Source organism: Ailuropoda melanoleuca, chromosome 8 (genome assembly GCF_002007445.2).
Source record: "Ailuropoda melanoleuca isolate Jingjing chromosome 8, ASM200744v2, whole genome shotgun sequence".
Classification (NCBI taxonomy): Eukaryota; Metazoa; Chordata; class Mammalia; order Carnivora; family Ursidae; genus Ailuropoda; species Ailuropoda melanoleuca.
The window spans coordinates 8,049,739-8,065,575 of NC_048225.1; the positions used below are offsets into that span (position 1 = coordinate 8,049,739).

At 39.0% G+C, this 15,837-nt stretch overlaps 1 protein-coding gene across 1 annotated transcript; it reads right to left on the minus strand.

Annotated features, from left to right (window-relative positions):
• Positions 1–1,052: 1,052 nt before the first annotated feature.
• BTG4 (BTG anti-proliferation factor 4) lies at positions 1,053–4,491 on the minus strand. Its single transcript, XM_002921105.3, has 4 exons — positions 4,319–4,491; positions 3,686–3,823; positions 2,917–3,115; positions 1,053–1,235 (listed from the first exon to the last, which is right to left on the minus strand). Exons 1-4 carry the CDS (start codon positions 4,489–4,491, stop codon positions 1,053–1,055), a joined length of 693 nt encoding a protein of 230 aa, XP_002921151.1.
• Positions 4,492–15,837: the final 11,346 nt, after the last annotated feature.

The following is a 15,837-nucleotide window of genomic DNA, read 5'->3' on the forward strand; positions in this document are numbered from 1 at the left end:
AAATTAAGAATGCTTATTTCTGCAGCTTACATAGCAACAAATACTACTGTATAAAATTGAAAAAGTTTAAAGATAAAAGAAAGTTTCCAGCTTCCTGGTATTTAACTCCAGAGAAATCTTTCAGGAAAAAAAATACTTTGTGGTAGAAAAGTTTATGATTATTTCACCTTAGGTATCTTTGTTTTGCTAAGATACTTGAATTTTTTATTTTAGTTATTTGTTAAGTAGCTCCTATCGAATGGTTTTTCTTACCGTGTATCAGTTCTTACATCTGTATACATATATAGCATGACTGTAAAGATGGTCACCATTTAATGTTAATAGTGGTAATTTCTGGCTGGATGGTAGGAATTTTTTTCTTGGTGGTACTTTTTTTTTTTTTTTGCTTAATTTTTTATTAAGTTTTTCATTTTAATTCCATTGGCTTGAATCCTTATAATGTGCAGGTGTCACTGTTATAAGTCATAATTAAATCTATTAAGAGGTTAAAAATAGAACAATATTTTTAAAAGTCACACAAACAAGGGAATTTTGTATCTTAAAGAGTAATTTTAAAACAAGCTCCCAGTGGCCTTTTGAAATAGAGCAGCAATGAGAGGTAACAAAGTGCGGCCAGGAGACCATATCATGGGGATCACACTTCCCTAAGTGAAGTCTACCTGCTTTAATGGCTAATGAAGAAACACAAACTTTCAAAGCTTTCTTGCAAAACACTGAACTAGAATGGTATTAAAAACATAGTACGTTTATTTAAACTGTTACTTTTCATAATTCGTTGAATCTTATCACAGGTCAATATCTTCATTCTATCATGTTACTTAATACATTCATTAGTGTTACATAAAACTTCACATAAAATTAAGTAAGAATTAAAAGTACAGCTAAGAACATAGTCATGATCTGTATGAGAGGATTCACCACTACACCACCCTAGACCCTGATGGGATTACTTTTTCTGTGTTATGGGCCTCTCAACCTTAGACCCCCTTTTGTTTTAGAGAAAATGAAGCAGCTCCTCTGAGCTCTATCCCACCGAATGCCCAGCCACTGCATTATCGGTTCGTGTTGACCCAGTGGTACCTGTCCACCCGGTGGGTAGCAGCAAGCCTCTGACCCTTGGGATTTTTATGCAATGCATGGTAAGTGTTGCCTAGGAGGCCCATGCGGCCATCTGCCATATTCTTTTTGCGGGAGACATGGAACCAAGATGGAAAGGGCTGTTTCAAGTTTTCAACCTGGGGGGGGGGATAAAAGTAAAAAAGAAGGTATGAAGATCATCTCTAAAATAATAAGCTAGACCTAAGTACTAATCACAAACCCATAACTCAGAAGCTAAGCCTTTAGAAAGCATAGAGAGTACAAATGAGTAGAAATCAAAGCAGATGATGATGCTTGGAAAATTGTCCAGCATGGGGGGAGGGTAATAGTCATGTCATACCTTTTAACAAAATTAAATATTTAATCCAACTAAAATACTGAAAAACACATCTTCAAATTTGTGTATATTCTTGGGTTCTCTTCCACTTCACCCCTGCCCTCACTGGCTTAACCCGTAATTGTCTAATCATAACCTCTAGGGCTGAGGTCTAGAAATATCCATTTTCAACATCCCAAACGACAAATACAGATGTTTCGCAGAGCACGCTCTGAAAAGACGTTGTTCTACAAGAGTATATCTGACTGTAGATCTGAGCCCTAGATGGGAGGAAAACTAAACTACAGAAAAAATACATGCCAGTAATATGAAAAGGGGCTAAAATATTTCTAACTTTTGAAGAGGCTGTACTAGTAATATATTAAGACCTCAAATGGTAAAGGGGTAAAGAAAAATTCATAAAACAGTAAGTACCCAAAATGTTTGGGCATGTGAAGATTTGGGGTTTTAATGCTTACTTAATAGTCTATAACAACGTCTTTAGCAAATGATGTATTTTTAAAGGAGAATAAGCAATTTTAGGAAAAATGATAAAACAGACACTCCCACATGGAGCTGGTTAGAGTACAAATAAAGAAAACCTCCTAGATGGCACTTTGGCCATATTCAGAGCAGTGAAAGGTCTGTATCCCATCACCCAGTAATTCCATGTCTGAGAATCAAGTCTCCAGAAATAACTTGTAGAAATGACTGAATTTTAAGTTATCAGTTTTTTTTAACATCACAACAATGTGGAAATAATCTAGATAACTGCCAGTAATAGATGAGTTAAGTAAATCACAAAAGAAAAAAATAAGTATTAAAATGTTAAGTAAACTGTCTGAACATGAAAAAAAGGATTAATTTTAGAAAACATACAAACAAGTATATACACACAGTGTCAGTAGACAGCCTGTCTAGATCAGTGTTTTTCAAATTGAGGGTTGCCACTATTTCTGGGTCATGAAATCCATTTAGGTGGTTGAAATCAATTTAATTTAGTAGAAAATATGAAGAAAATATGCCAAGTAAGGATGAGTAAGTATTGTTTCATGAAACCTACTTCCAACATACAAGTGTGCATATCTTTCTAGGAGTTGTTATTTATTTGTTTATTTATTTATTTATTAAGAAAAACTCTTGTGGTGGGATTGCAGACCTTTGACCATTTCTTAATATTCCAAATTTGCTACAAAGGGTATGTTATTTTCTGCTGGCAAGAAAGCCCACTAATTTTAACATTTCATGTGGAGGAATTTGGATGAAAGGAAACTCGTGTTCAAATACTACACGGTAAAACAAGATACTACAAAAGACTGTATAGCTGCTGAGCCCTCAGCCACGTAGAGAAACTACATACAGAAGAAAAAAATTTCCCAGGATGTTAGTATTATGATTTTAATCTTCACGGTTTCTGTTTTCCACTTTGTCAGTGAACAAATTCTTTTTAGAATTAGAATAGGAAAAAAAAAAGCGTAGAGAAGAACTGGAACACACGTCACCTGGTAAATACTCTTTGGATTGCTCACTTTAGGAATGATCTGAGGTGCTTTGTTACAACTTTCTTCATCAGAGGAAATGCCAGAGGTGTCGTCCAAAGCGGCTCTATTAACAGCACAGCTGATCTGTTGGGAAAGCTCCCACTCCTCCCACCTGCCTTTAAAAGAAGCAATTGTAAATGGAGGGTTTTTCTCACCATACCTAAGCAGGAAAAGAAAATGAGGTATTCGTTAGGGATTCAAAATTTCACAAGTTTTTTTTAGTCTCTACTCTTTTCTACAGACCACTCACTTCTCTGCAAAAAGTTGTTTTAAAGAACAAATGGAAATGGTTTGACAACAAAGCAAATTAAGAGACATTGTGACCTTCAGCTACCACAGGGCTGTAATTAATAGGGGTATTCTGTAAGGGCTCTCTCAGTGAATTTTCCAGAAAAAGACAAGAACTAGTTTCTTTCATTTCAGCTAATGGACTGCATCGCAGTCTGCCCATAATACTTAGACATTATAATCTATGGTTGGCCATAAAGTGCAGGGACTAAAGTCAAATTTCAAATGCTATGTAAAGTCTCTGTGCTTCCAGGCCATCCACTCCTCCCCGAAGTTTGTGCGATCAAGTTTGCATCTGAAATCTTAACCAGCCAGTGCCCTCTGGCGGGGCCGCTAACGCAGGGCTGTGGCGAGTCATCTCTCAGGAAGGTATACAGAACTGACTATGTAACCTAAGGTTTCCAGGGGTCTCAGGCACACCCCCTCCCACGAGATTACTCACCTACAGCACACTTCAAAGGGATCTACCCATAGGGTCATCTCCTTTGGAAGTCCCAGGTGAGAAAAATCCACTTTACTTTCAGTACAAGCCCTTTCTAGAATGGGATCTTTACTCTGAATATTATTTATCCTGATACACCTTTAAAAAGCAATGAAAGGGAAACAAAGACATGGTGACAGGAGCCTTTGTAGAAGAATCACGTGATGGGCAAAGGCCTCCAATACACACAGCTCCCCCCTCACCTGCAACCCCCACCCCATCCCCACCCTCCACAGTTTTAACAGTAGAACCATCGACTCTTACACAGCTACTCAGAATGTGAGTTGCAATCACTAAGCCACACAATTAGTGTGACGAAAGTTCTCTGCATATCTTTTGTGCACAAGTAAACATAAATTAGAGACCGCTTAATCGACCTCACGGAAGGAGGTTTGCCCTGTAAGTCTTCAACTATCATTTAAACGACATAGTTTTCTACTCTGCTCTGCCACCGGCATCCCTTTCCTTCAAGCCCACATTCAGAACAATTTGAGCCCATGAAACTTTTGTTCCTCAGACCCTGCCAACAGAATCCTTGCCCACAGTGATCACTTAGCTCGTGACGTACTTGCCGTCCTACACATCGGCTCTCACCTGAAGGCTTGCCCTTTGGAAGGGAAGTCAGAGTGCCAGTGACTTCTGTAGGTTTCAAACAAGATCGTCATCAGCTTTTCTGCGAAGTCTTTTATTTGCTGTCTACTCAATTTATCATGTTTTTTCACCAGTCTTGTGACAAAGAAAACTGCTGTTGCAATTTCATCCCTCATGATTTAAGAGAAAGGAGGAGCTCTGCAACTGTTAAAAGTGAGAATAAATTAAATAGAAACAGGGTCATGCTGATTATAACATGTAATTGCCATTTGGAAGTTTTAGAGACCTTACACTTAAGATAGAAATCATTTGCTAGTCCTCCATGAATGAAATAAGCATCAATACTATCCACTAACAAAACAGCCAGGAATACCAATTCCTCAATGAGTCGGTTTTCAATATTTTCAAAGAAAAAAAGACCCATTTTTTTAAAACTTTAATGCGCTTAAGCAACAAATGAAACACCACTATGCAATTAAGTTAAAAAAAAGAAGTCCTGATATAGGACAGTAAATTACACCCAAGCACTGTTTTTTAAAAACACGTTGCAGAGAGTAAAACATTTCAGGATATAGTAGGTCTAAAATGTGGCTCTCCAGTCGCATGCTTTAAGTAAAAGTTACAGTTAATCAAACATACGTTATACTTGCCCAGAAAAGTGCTTTAGCCCCAACAGAAAGTGAGCCACCATTAGAAGACACTCTCCCCTACACCTGTTCTGTTAGTTTTAGGCTGAAGTTTATATAAGCCTGGGTCCCAGAACCTGACAGGTGTTCAACCTTACACAGGTGCAGTGCGTTAGGGTAATTAAATAGCTTCCTCCAGGTCCCCATCAGATTACTCCCTGGTATATGTACGGTGAGTTCTTTAAAACGTCAAAGATTTTCCATCTGGATTTGTCTCTTTAATTTAGCTATTGAAGTCATATCTCTTATGACATAGATTGAGAATCAAGCATTCTCCTTCCATATCCTAACTACATTCCAGTAATTGTGTCTCTAATTGTAACTGTCAACATATTAAAGAATTTTGTGTTGGATTGTGTATAAAACCTAAGATAACTTTCTTTGAGCAGTCACTATGTTGACTACACACATTTTTTGCTAGAATGTTTATTTGCAAAATAAGTGGAAGAGATTTTGGAGTTTATCCAGTCTCATTGGTTCTCAAAGTGTGGATCACTGACCACCTCGTTTGGACCCACTAGGCTGCTTGTTAAAAATGCAGATTCGTGAACCTTATCTCAGCTCTATTGAATCAATGCTTCTAACGGTGAAGCCGGAGAATCAGTAGTTGACAAGTTCTTCCAGGTGATTCTTATAACCCACTAAAATTTAAGAACCACCGAACCTGACATAGAAGTCTTTAAACCCACAGTAAGTGGTCGTTTAGGTTCTTCGTCAGTGAGAAAGAATTCATGCTCTTAAAAGGAAGCCCATTTCATTTCTAGAAAGCTCCAAATACCAAGCAGTGCTTCCTCCCTCTGAGGCGCCAGTCCCTCCCAATGGAAGGCTCGTGCTTCCCTCTGGCACTGTATCGGCTGTATCTCTCCACTGCACGGAGACACGTCAGACGCCAACTACGTCAGCCTCTCCTCGGTCTTCTCTTTTGGAGGGCTAACCTCAACTTTTTAATAGTTCCTCCTATAGACACGTTACTCGGACACGTCACCACGCTCGGCGCTCTCCTGTGGAGGAGTTTCAGGTATGTCAATAATGCTTGTTTCAAGCGTGGAGCCCAGAATGACACCAGGGCTCCAGGTAGGCTCTGCCATTACAGATGAGAGTGGGACTGCCTCCTCCCTTGCTGCAAATACTGTATTTCTAGAATGCAGCCTTGGGTGGCATTCATCTTGTTGCCCGTGGTATTCCACCACTGCCTCGCACTGAACTCACGAGTAGTCTTTCTCACTAATGCTGTTGATTGTTTATGTCTTTCCCTTCCTGCACAGCTTAAGGTTTAAGAATACGAGCTTTGGAGTTAGACCTGGGTGTGAAGTGCAACTTCACCTCTCACTGTCTGTGTTAGCCTGGAGCAGCCTGCTTACCTCCCGAATGTTCAGTTTCTGATCTGTAAAATGGGAGGGACGAGAGTGACCCCCCCACTCCCCCGGTTGTTAACAAAAGATTACAGTCAATAACACATGAACACACCTTGTCCAGAGCCTTCCTAGCTGTTGTTACAGGCAGTGCTGAAGACCTGTTAAGAAATCAACTATAAAATCAAGTGTCATGGGATTGAATCCCAGTCCTTCATTTACCAGAAGTTTAGAGAAGTTTCTCAGTCTCTCCCATCTTCAAAATCTCATCTGTAAAAAAAAAAAAAAAAAAAAAAAAAAAAGGTAGAAAAGGTGTACCAATACCCTTAGAATCAGACTTCCAGAACTGGAATGCTTTGTAGGGATCTTATGAGAATTAAGTATAAAATGCCTACAACAGCCCCGAGTGCTCCATAAATGCTCTGTAAATGATAGCTATTACTACTACTACTATGGTCTTATGAGGTTCTTGCCCAGATTAAATTATAAAATTATATGAAGTATTTAGCAGAGTGCCTGGCATATAGTAAGTCCTCAAAAATTGGTAGCCTTTCTTATTAATAAATATTAAGTTTATATTTATCATTTTATTATAAGTCTTTTCTAATGTTTTGTGGATTAAATGGGGTATAAAACAACTGCATATTGCAGTTATACCTATCATATTAAATTGTGTTAAGTTTAGACCATCACTATAAGGAATTGAAATTATTTGTGACCCAATTCTGTCATTCAATAAATTCTCTTATCGTTCTGACTACCTGTTATCTGTAAATTCGGGAAGAACATATCCCACTACAAGTAGTAAACAAGTTGAACAAAACAAAGATCAAGCAGGGGCACTTGGGTGGCTCAATCAGTTAAGTGCATTCAGCTCAGGTCATGATCCTGGGGTCCTGGGATCGAGCCCTGCGTCGGGCTCCCTACTCAGCTGGGAGTCTGCTTCTTTCTCTCCCTCTGCCCCTCTCCCTGCTCGTTCTCTCTTTCTCTGTGTCTCTGAAATAAATAAATAAATAAATAAATAAATAAATAAAATCCTTTTTAAAAAAAGAATAAAGATCAAGCAAAATGCTTTGACAAAATCCAAGTGACTCTAGGACACATTGGAATCTATTCTAGAGGGCTCTGGAAGGATATATATTTTTAAATGTCATTCTGTAGCCTGTTTACCATAATATTAGTATTACTTTTTTGATATTTTATATATAGAGAGAGAGAATAGAATAGAGAAATACAAATATGTACTTTAATGTAGTTATGAACTAAAATTTTCAATGTAAGGAAAGAGGGATAAAAATGTAAAATCAAGGACCTTGAGTAAAAATCCTATAATGTTAAATTTGAAATGGTAGTATTAATATGAACTTGAATTTTTTTTCCAAAAATTAGTTCTGTCCATTGAAAGATCTAGAATCAATAAGGAATCCTAGCATTCATTTTGTGGTCTCTAAATACCATTTCTCACTTTAAAAAATTCCTTGGAGAAATGGCTCATTCCAGTTCTAGTTCAGGTAATATATTAGATGAGCCTGCGATGTATTTTACCAGAAAGCAAGAAAGTTATGCAAAACCAGTGGGTCATGTCAAAAGACATGAGCCTACATGAAAAGCTCCCCTTGGCCAAAGATAAGTCATTTTGAACAGTGTAATAGATACTGAGGTCCTTCAACCAGTTACCCTCTTGAGGATCAACACAATCGTTCCCCAACTGCTGGAACCATCAGATGCTAATGGCTCAAAGCTGCATTTCTCGTTGGGACTTACTCTCGGAAACTACCTCACAGTAAAATCTCCTCCCCCACAAGGGGTGGCCTGCAGTGCAGCTTTTGACTGGCTAACGTGGGGACACAAAAACCTGGCCCCCTTACAATTCTGAAGAGCCGTCCCATCTCCAGAGCTCCCCTTAAATAGACCGAGTCCTTGACTGCAACTGCATCATTGGTCCACCTGTCCTTCCACCCAGTCCCGTCTTTCTAACTCCCTCTTGGGTGTGTCTCTCAAGAGGATTCCCTAAATAAACCTTCATGCAGTTCCCCATCTCAGAGTCTGTTTCTAAGGAACCCAATCTAAGACAGTTTGTACCAAGGATGTTTTGAGGAAACAGACTCTAAAATGGAATTTGGAAACGGATTACTCACCTGCTGGCTGGAATAAATACTTCATTGCCAGTAGTAGTAGAATATAGATATGGATGGCTCCTGGCATGCTGAAGTGGTCTAACTTAAAACATTCACCAGTGATGAGCGGAGATGAAATATAGATATTACTACTGAAATTACAGATAGGATTGCAGGCTACTGTAGTATCTTTGATGCTTAGGAGGTATGAGAAATGATCATCTAAGGACTCTGGAAATGGTGGCTGAGCACCTGGATATCACGTAATGACATGACTTCATAAGGCTAGCTCAGTTCAATATATTAAGTATTTATGTATCTACCATATGCCCAAAACATAAAAATAAAATTGTGACTGGGACCTTAATGACATTCCACTTTCACAGTATCTTACTGATCTCAACTTTCCATGATATATTTCTTATTCCCCTTACTCTATTACAGGAGTTTCCAAACTGCTCTACTTTGGAATCAACTGAATATCTTTGAAAAATGCTGATGCCTGCCATGAGTCTACCCCCAGACATTCTGACTGAAGGGCGAGGGAGCATCAGGACGTTTAAAAGCTTCCACAAGTAATTCTAATGGGCAGCAGCAAAGAGGAAGAGCATTGAGAGACGTAGCTCCTAGCCATTAAGGAGATTTCACATTTATTTTACACTCTTGATTGCTTCCTAATGCCTTGAGCTTAACAAAGATCATTATCACAAATTTGCATCATTCATCCTCATCTTTTCTAGCCTTTGCTGGGATAACTTTTTGCAAAGGTTGATTTGTTTGTTTAATTTACGTTAGAAGTAAAAGAAAAAATTGGAAATCAGGACAACTACTCACCTGTTGCTGAAATAAAATTTACTTGGGAACTAAAGGCAACAATAAGCATTAGCATATCCTCAAATTTTTCCTTTTCCAACAGTTAGTGTTTGCAGTTATAACACCGAAGTGGTGCCGGGTGTCTAATAACTCTTTCATCAGTTCACCTTCCCGGCTGAGCTACTGTTACAGCGCATTTTGAGTTGGTGGAACACAGTAGCCGAGGAGGCTTTGAACCCCCTAGCGATCCTGTCTGCAGCAGGCCCAGGCAGGCCTGGGAGGTTATGAATAGAGCAGTGGGATAACAATGTACTTAGAGTTCAGGAAAGAACAAATAGAAACTAAACGTCATGCAAGACTTCCTTCAGTTACTGGTTTATGATGATTTTCAACACCTGAATCACCTCCTACACAAACGACAACTAGAACTTCCATGAAACTGACATTCACTCCACGACTATCTACTGACCATCTGCTGCATGTGAGATGCTGCTAGGTGCCGTGGGGTTAAAAAATTCTGTTTCAACTTTCCTTTCAAGAGGCTTATAATCTAGAGGAGGAAATCAGATCTGTACACAAGTGACTATTTGGATGCAGAGTTTTGAGATATGGGATATTCAAAAATCACTCCAAGTTTCCAGCTTCAGTAACCAAGACAATAATGTTATCATTGAAACAACTGAGTTCAGCAGAAGAGCTGGCAGAAAAAGAACAGGGGCAGGTTCAGACTGCGATGTACTGAGCTTTCGATGGCAATTAAACACCTAGGTAGTAATGCTCATTGACAGGATATTAGAATTTAGCAGAAGGTCTAGCCTGGACCAGCCTAAACCAACCTCATGTTTAAGGAGAATAGAAAATAGATGCTGAAATTTGAAGACACACTGCCTTCTGCTCAGGTCATGATCCTGGAGTCCTGGGAGGGAGCCCCACGTCTGGCTCCCTGCTGAGCAAGGAGCCTGCTTCTCCCTCCCCACCCCCCCTTCTCTCTCACTCTCTCTCTCTCAAAGAAATTTGAAGACAAAAAAATAAAAAGCTCTTCCACCATTTCTATGTAATGTCTAAAATTCCCGTTAATCAAGGGCATTTAGTCCCTTGATTAGATGTTGTCTTTGCAGGATTTCCTTCTGAAAATGTCAAATGAGTTATCCTTAATAGAACAAAAGAATCATGTTCTATCTATAGATGTTTGGAAAAGGGGAGGAAGCCTGGGGGAAGCACCACAGAAACTGGTAGAACCATGAGGTTTCGGCCATTCAGAATGAGGATGAAGAACAGAAAGAAGAGGAAGGACATTAAAGACATATTTTGAGGGAGGCAAACTGTAAGAGACTTCTAGGAAACAAACTGAGGGCTGCTGGAGTGGCGGTGGGTTGGGGGATGGGGTAACTGGGTGATGGGCATGAAGGAGGGCACGTGATGTAATGAGCACTGGGTGCTATATACAACTGAGGAATCACTAAATACTGCCCCTGAAACTAATAAGACATTACATGTAACTAACTTGAATTTAAATAAACTATGTAAAGTAAATACATAAATAAATTAAATAAAATCTTTTAAAAAGACATATTTTACCTTCTTATCAAGCCTGTAACAGAGAATCAAATGGTAGAAAACACGAAAATGGCCGAAATGACTTTGCCCAAGTTAACAGTTTCCCGAATTGCATTTGCTCCCTTTAGCGTGAAGGACTTCGACTCCATGGTAAGGCACCTCCAAGCCCTAAGGCTCCCAAACCCTGCAAATCTGCTTCGACGTTTGTCTTCGTGATCTCAGCTAGACTTACGTGTAACACTGAGAATATTTATGCATTTAATTATTTAAAAAGAGGCTAAATAACTTTAAAATATCTATATTGAACATGGCATTCACTGGGCTTTTTTTACATATATTATAGATTATTATTTTATTTTTTTAAAAGATGATACTCTCAGGCAGGATCCAACATACACAGTGCATCTTGAGGTAATGTATTTTATGAAGCTCCCTCAGAATTAAACTTCACAAGGCAGCTTTCTGCTCAGTTGTCTTTTTTTTTTAAATAACTCTTCCCACTATAACATCTGATGCTCAGTAATTATTTATTGAATGAATAAATTCAGTGGTGGGTACTGCTTCTTTTGCTTCTCTATTTTTTTTCTTTAGTTTCAGAGGTAGAGTTCAATGATTCATCAGGGGCGTGCAACACCCAGTGCTCATCACATCGTGTGCCCTCCTTAATGCCCATCACTAAGTTACCCCAGCCCCCACCCCCCCTCCTCTCCAGCAACCCTCAGTTAGTTTCCTATGATTAGAGTCTCTTATGGTTTTTCTCCCTCTCCGATTTCGTCCTGTTTTACTTTTCCCTCCCTTCCCCCCTGTTCATCTGTTTTGTTTCTTAAATTCCGCATATGAGTGAGATCATATGATAATTGTCTTTCTCTGATTGACTCATTTCGCTTAGCAAAATACCCTCTAGTTCCCTCCACATCGTGCCAAATGGTAAGGTTTCATTTTTGATGGCTAATATTACACTCTGTGTGTGTGTGTGTGTGTGTGTGTGTGTGTAGCTCCCATCTTCTTTATCCATTCATCGTTACCCATTCATGGACATCTGGGCTCTTTCCAAAGTTTGGCTATTGTGGATATTGCTGCTACAAACACTGGAATGCAGGTACTCCTTTGAATCACTATGTTTGTATCCTTTGGTTAAATACCTAGTAGTACAATTGCTGGATTATAGGGTAGCTCTATTTTTAACTTTTTGAGGAACTTCCATACTGTTTTCCAGAGTGGCTGCACCAGTTTGCTTTCCCACCAACAGTGTAAGAGCATTCGCCCCTTCTTTATTCACTGCATTTTTGATGTGATAGCCAATCTTATCATCAGAACTATTTGATTTCCTTAGCAACCCTTCCTTAAGTTGCAAAGTACATCCATTTGCAAATGCAAATCAAGCTAATGAGGAAAAAAATACAGATGTTTAGCAAAAATCCCACTTTTTTTTTTAAGATTTTATTTATTTATTCGACAGAGAGAGAGACAGCCAGCGAGAGAGGGAACACAAGCAGGGGGAGTGGGAGAGGAAGAAGCAGGCTCATAGCAGAGGAGCCTGATGTGTTGCTCGATCCCATAACGCCGGGATCACGCCCTGAGCCGAACGCAGACGCTTAACCGCTGTGCCACCCAGGCGCCCCCAAAAATCCCACTTCTGACAGAAAGTGTATTTTTTTAATAACTGCAAGTAAGCACCATTTTGTAAAGCGATGAACTATTCTACAATGAACTCTTCAGTCCCATTATGTTCAAACCACATATTAAGGAAGTTACACTAATTGTTGAAACAAAATTGCATATGCTAAAATGTTACCTGATAAAATTCTACAGTTATGTGATGTTTATTTGAACCCAAAAGAAATTAAGTTTAGAACTGCCTTATCTATTAAGTGAAACATTTACTGATAAACTAAATGAATCAAACTATATGATGCTTCTTTTTCATAAAGTTACCATGCAAGTGTATCTCCCACAAGCCTTTTTCCTACTTTATTTGTATTTTCTATGTGCATTAGTGAGCAATCATAATGTAAGTGGTATTATGCTAGAAGGACCATTTATATATATATCTCCAGTGAAGTTATATATATATATATATACACACATATATATATATATATATATATATATATATGAAATGCATCAAGTTGGAAACCAAGATAGCCCACTGCAAACAATTCAGGCTGTGAAACAGTGTATATACAGTGCTCTGTACTAATATAATAAATGTGTGTTATATACACCAGCACTCTCTACTATTATAAAGTGCTGATTTCAAAAATGCAATTAGAGTACTGGAGAATAATATTCTCTTACTAATGGGAGATAGTAATTATAGAATGAATATATCAAGTGCAGAAGGAGTTAGAGAAGGGAAAGAGCAAGCTGAAGCTCCAGGCTCCAGGGAAGATCTTACCCAGGAAGTAGGAATGGAGCTTGAGATTTAAACAAGCTACAGATGAGCTAAGAGGGGAAAGACGGTATGAACTTGACAAAATGTTCGAACTTGATGAAATCCTTGAGATACGCTCCATACTTCTATGGATATAGAGGAAATAAAGATAACAAATCAGAATTATGTGATTCTTTTCAGAGTTATTTAATTTTTTAAAACTAAGGAATATAAACCCCACCTAGAAAAAAGGCTTAAGTGCCAAATGAGAATAGAAATAAAAACAAGTATAAGAAGACCTCCAGCGGTGCTTAAAAGAATGGCATAAAGTATTTGCAGGCTTATGAGTATATTAATTAACAAGATAATCAATTTCCTGCTTTGACTTCATAAAGTTACAGAGCACATTCTAGAGCTCTTAAGAACAGACTTTCTTCCACTGTGTACTCAGATCACCTGAACTTACCTGAAAACCTGAAAAATCTACGTGAGGCTTTTTGGAGAGGGGACGGGGCTAACCAGTGGGGGGAAGCAGCCAGGAAAGTTAATCTGTTTCCTAATAGTTTAGAGAAGTTCACGGAGCCCTCACTGACTCAACGAATAAAGCCCTGAGGCAAACATTCTCCAAGAGCCAATGCAGTCAATCAGCAGCCCACTGACCAAACCTTCTGATGTGGTGGGGCCCAGACAGCTGTTTCCCTTGAATTCACATGTGTAACGACCCTGTTTACAGCAGCTTGGCTTCTGTGGGAGTCGTCTTTTCTACTTCTTGTGGGCTCAGACCTACATCTTCCTACCAGCCCTTAGAGAGGACACGGATACACTCAAAGCTGGTCCTGAGCCTTCTGCTTTCTTCGCTCTGTTTTCTATGCAAGAAAAAACCCCTGCTGCTAGCCCCTGCTCTGTGCTGGGTGGACCACAGCAGATGTTGAGTGTTCGTTCATCCTCAGACTTCAACGGTGGCCACTTTAGAAAACCACTAAATCTCTCCTTTCAAGAGTTGCAGCCCCCGGTATCCAAGTCAACCAATGTCTTTTCATCACCTAAACTAAACATGCCTGAACATAAATGCATCATAATTAGCCTCTGACTAGATTTGCCTCCCAGCATCTTGGTTTGTCATTGGAACCTGGAGGTTCATCTTGTTCTCTCTCTTGGATTTAACTAGTCACCAGGTCCTATGCCATTTCCTTCCCAAAGTCTCTCCCGTTCATAGCATATTTTCTACATCACTTATACCTATGTCATTAAAATAATTGCCTAAATGGACTCTGAAGTCTCCCCAGGCTCCCCCTCTTCTCATCCATGCCACTTTATTAACCTCCACAGAACAACACATCCTATAAGTCATGGGCCCCCGCAGTCAGGAGAATGAGATTAAAACTCTGTGGCCTGACACCTACAGTCCTCCCTGATCTATCTCCTATGTACCTACCTCTCTAATCTTATTTCTCCAAGCGGGACACACTCATCGCTCTCCCAACTGACCATGTACGTTATGGTCTCCGAGAACAGGCTTGTATTTTTCCTTCACAGCTAGCTCCTTCTACCAAGAACACCCACCTCCATCTTCTCCCTTTATCTATGTCCTACTTTTCCTTCTAGACCCAGCTTGACCCTATATTTTCCGTATAGCCTTCTCTGTGTCCCCACCTTCTGTGATTTGCCTTTTTTTCCCCCTAAATACTGGCAATAATGAAGCTTACATAAATTATGCAGCCACTATAAAAAACAGTATGAAGATTCCTCGAAAACATAAAAATAAAAATACCATTTGATCCAATCATTCCAATTCTGGGTATTTATCCAAAGAAAACAAAAACACTAATTTGAAGAGATACATGCACCCCTGTATTTATTGCAGACTTATGTTCAATAGTCAAGATATGGAAGCAACCCAAGTATTCATCAATGGATGACTATTTAAATAAAAAAGATGTGGTGTATATATAGGTATATAACGGAATATTACTCAGCCATAAATAAGAAGGAAATCTTGCCATTTGTGACAATATGGGTGGAACTAGAGAGCATTTTGCTAAGTGAACTAAGTCCGACACAGAAAGACAAACACCATATGATTTCAGTTATATATGGAATCTAAAAAATGAAACAAAAAACAGAAAGAGATTCATAAATACAGAGAACTGGTGGTTGCCAGAGAGGAGAGGACTGGGGAAATAGGCAAAATAGGTAAAGGGGATTAAGAAGTACAAACTTCCAGTTATAAAATAACTCATAGGGATGAAAAATACAACACAGGGAATATAGTCAATGATATTGTTATAACTTTGTATGGTGATACATGGTAGCTACACCTATAGTATTTTGTAATGTATGTAATTGTCGAATCACTATGTCGTAGACATGAAATTAATATTATATATCAACTATCTTTTTTCTTTAGATATTTTATTTGTTTATTTGAGAGAGAGAGAGAGAGGTTGAACGGGGGAGGGGCAGATTCCCTGCTGAGCAGGGAACCACATGGGGCTCAATCCCAGGACCCTGAGATCCCCACCTGAGCCAAAGGCAGACACTTAGCTGACAGAGCCACCCAGGTGCCCTGTATATGTCAACTATCTTTAATTAAAAATTTAAAAAGTAAAAATTAAAAACTAAT

What these genes read in the sequence shown, in the direction of transcription:
- BTG4 (XM_002921105.3), bottom strand. Translation starts at nt 4,491, where the DNA reads ATGAGGGATGAAATTGCAACAGCAGTTTTCTTTGTCACAAGACTGGTG. An exon ending in TCCAAAGGGCAAGCCTTCAG is followed by an intron (nt 3,824 to 4,318) that starts GTGAGAGCCGAT and finishes TGCTTTTTAAAG; the next exon opens with GTGTATCAGGATAAATAATA. An exon ending in ATCCAAAGAGTATTTACCAG is followed by an intron (nt 1,236 to 2,916) that starts GTGACGTGTGTT and finishes CCCCCCCCCCAG; the next exon opens with GTTGAAAACTTGAAACAGCC.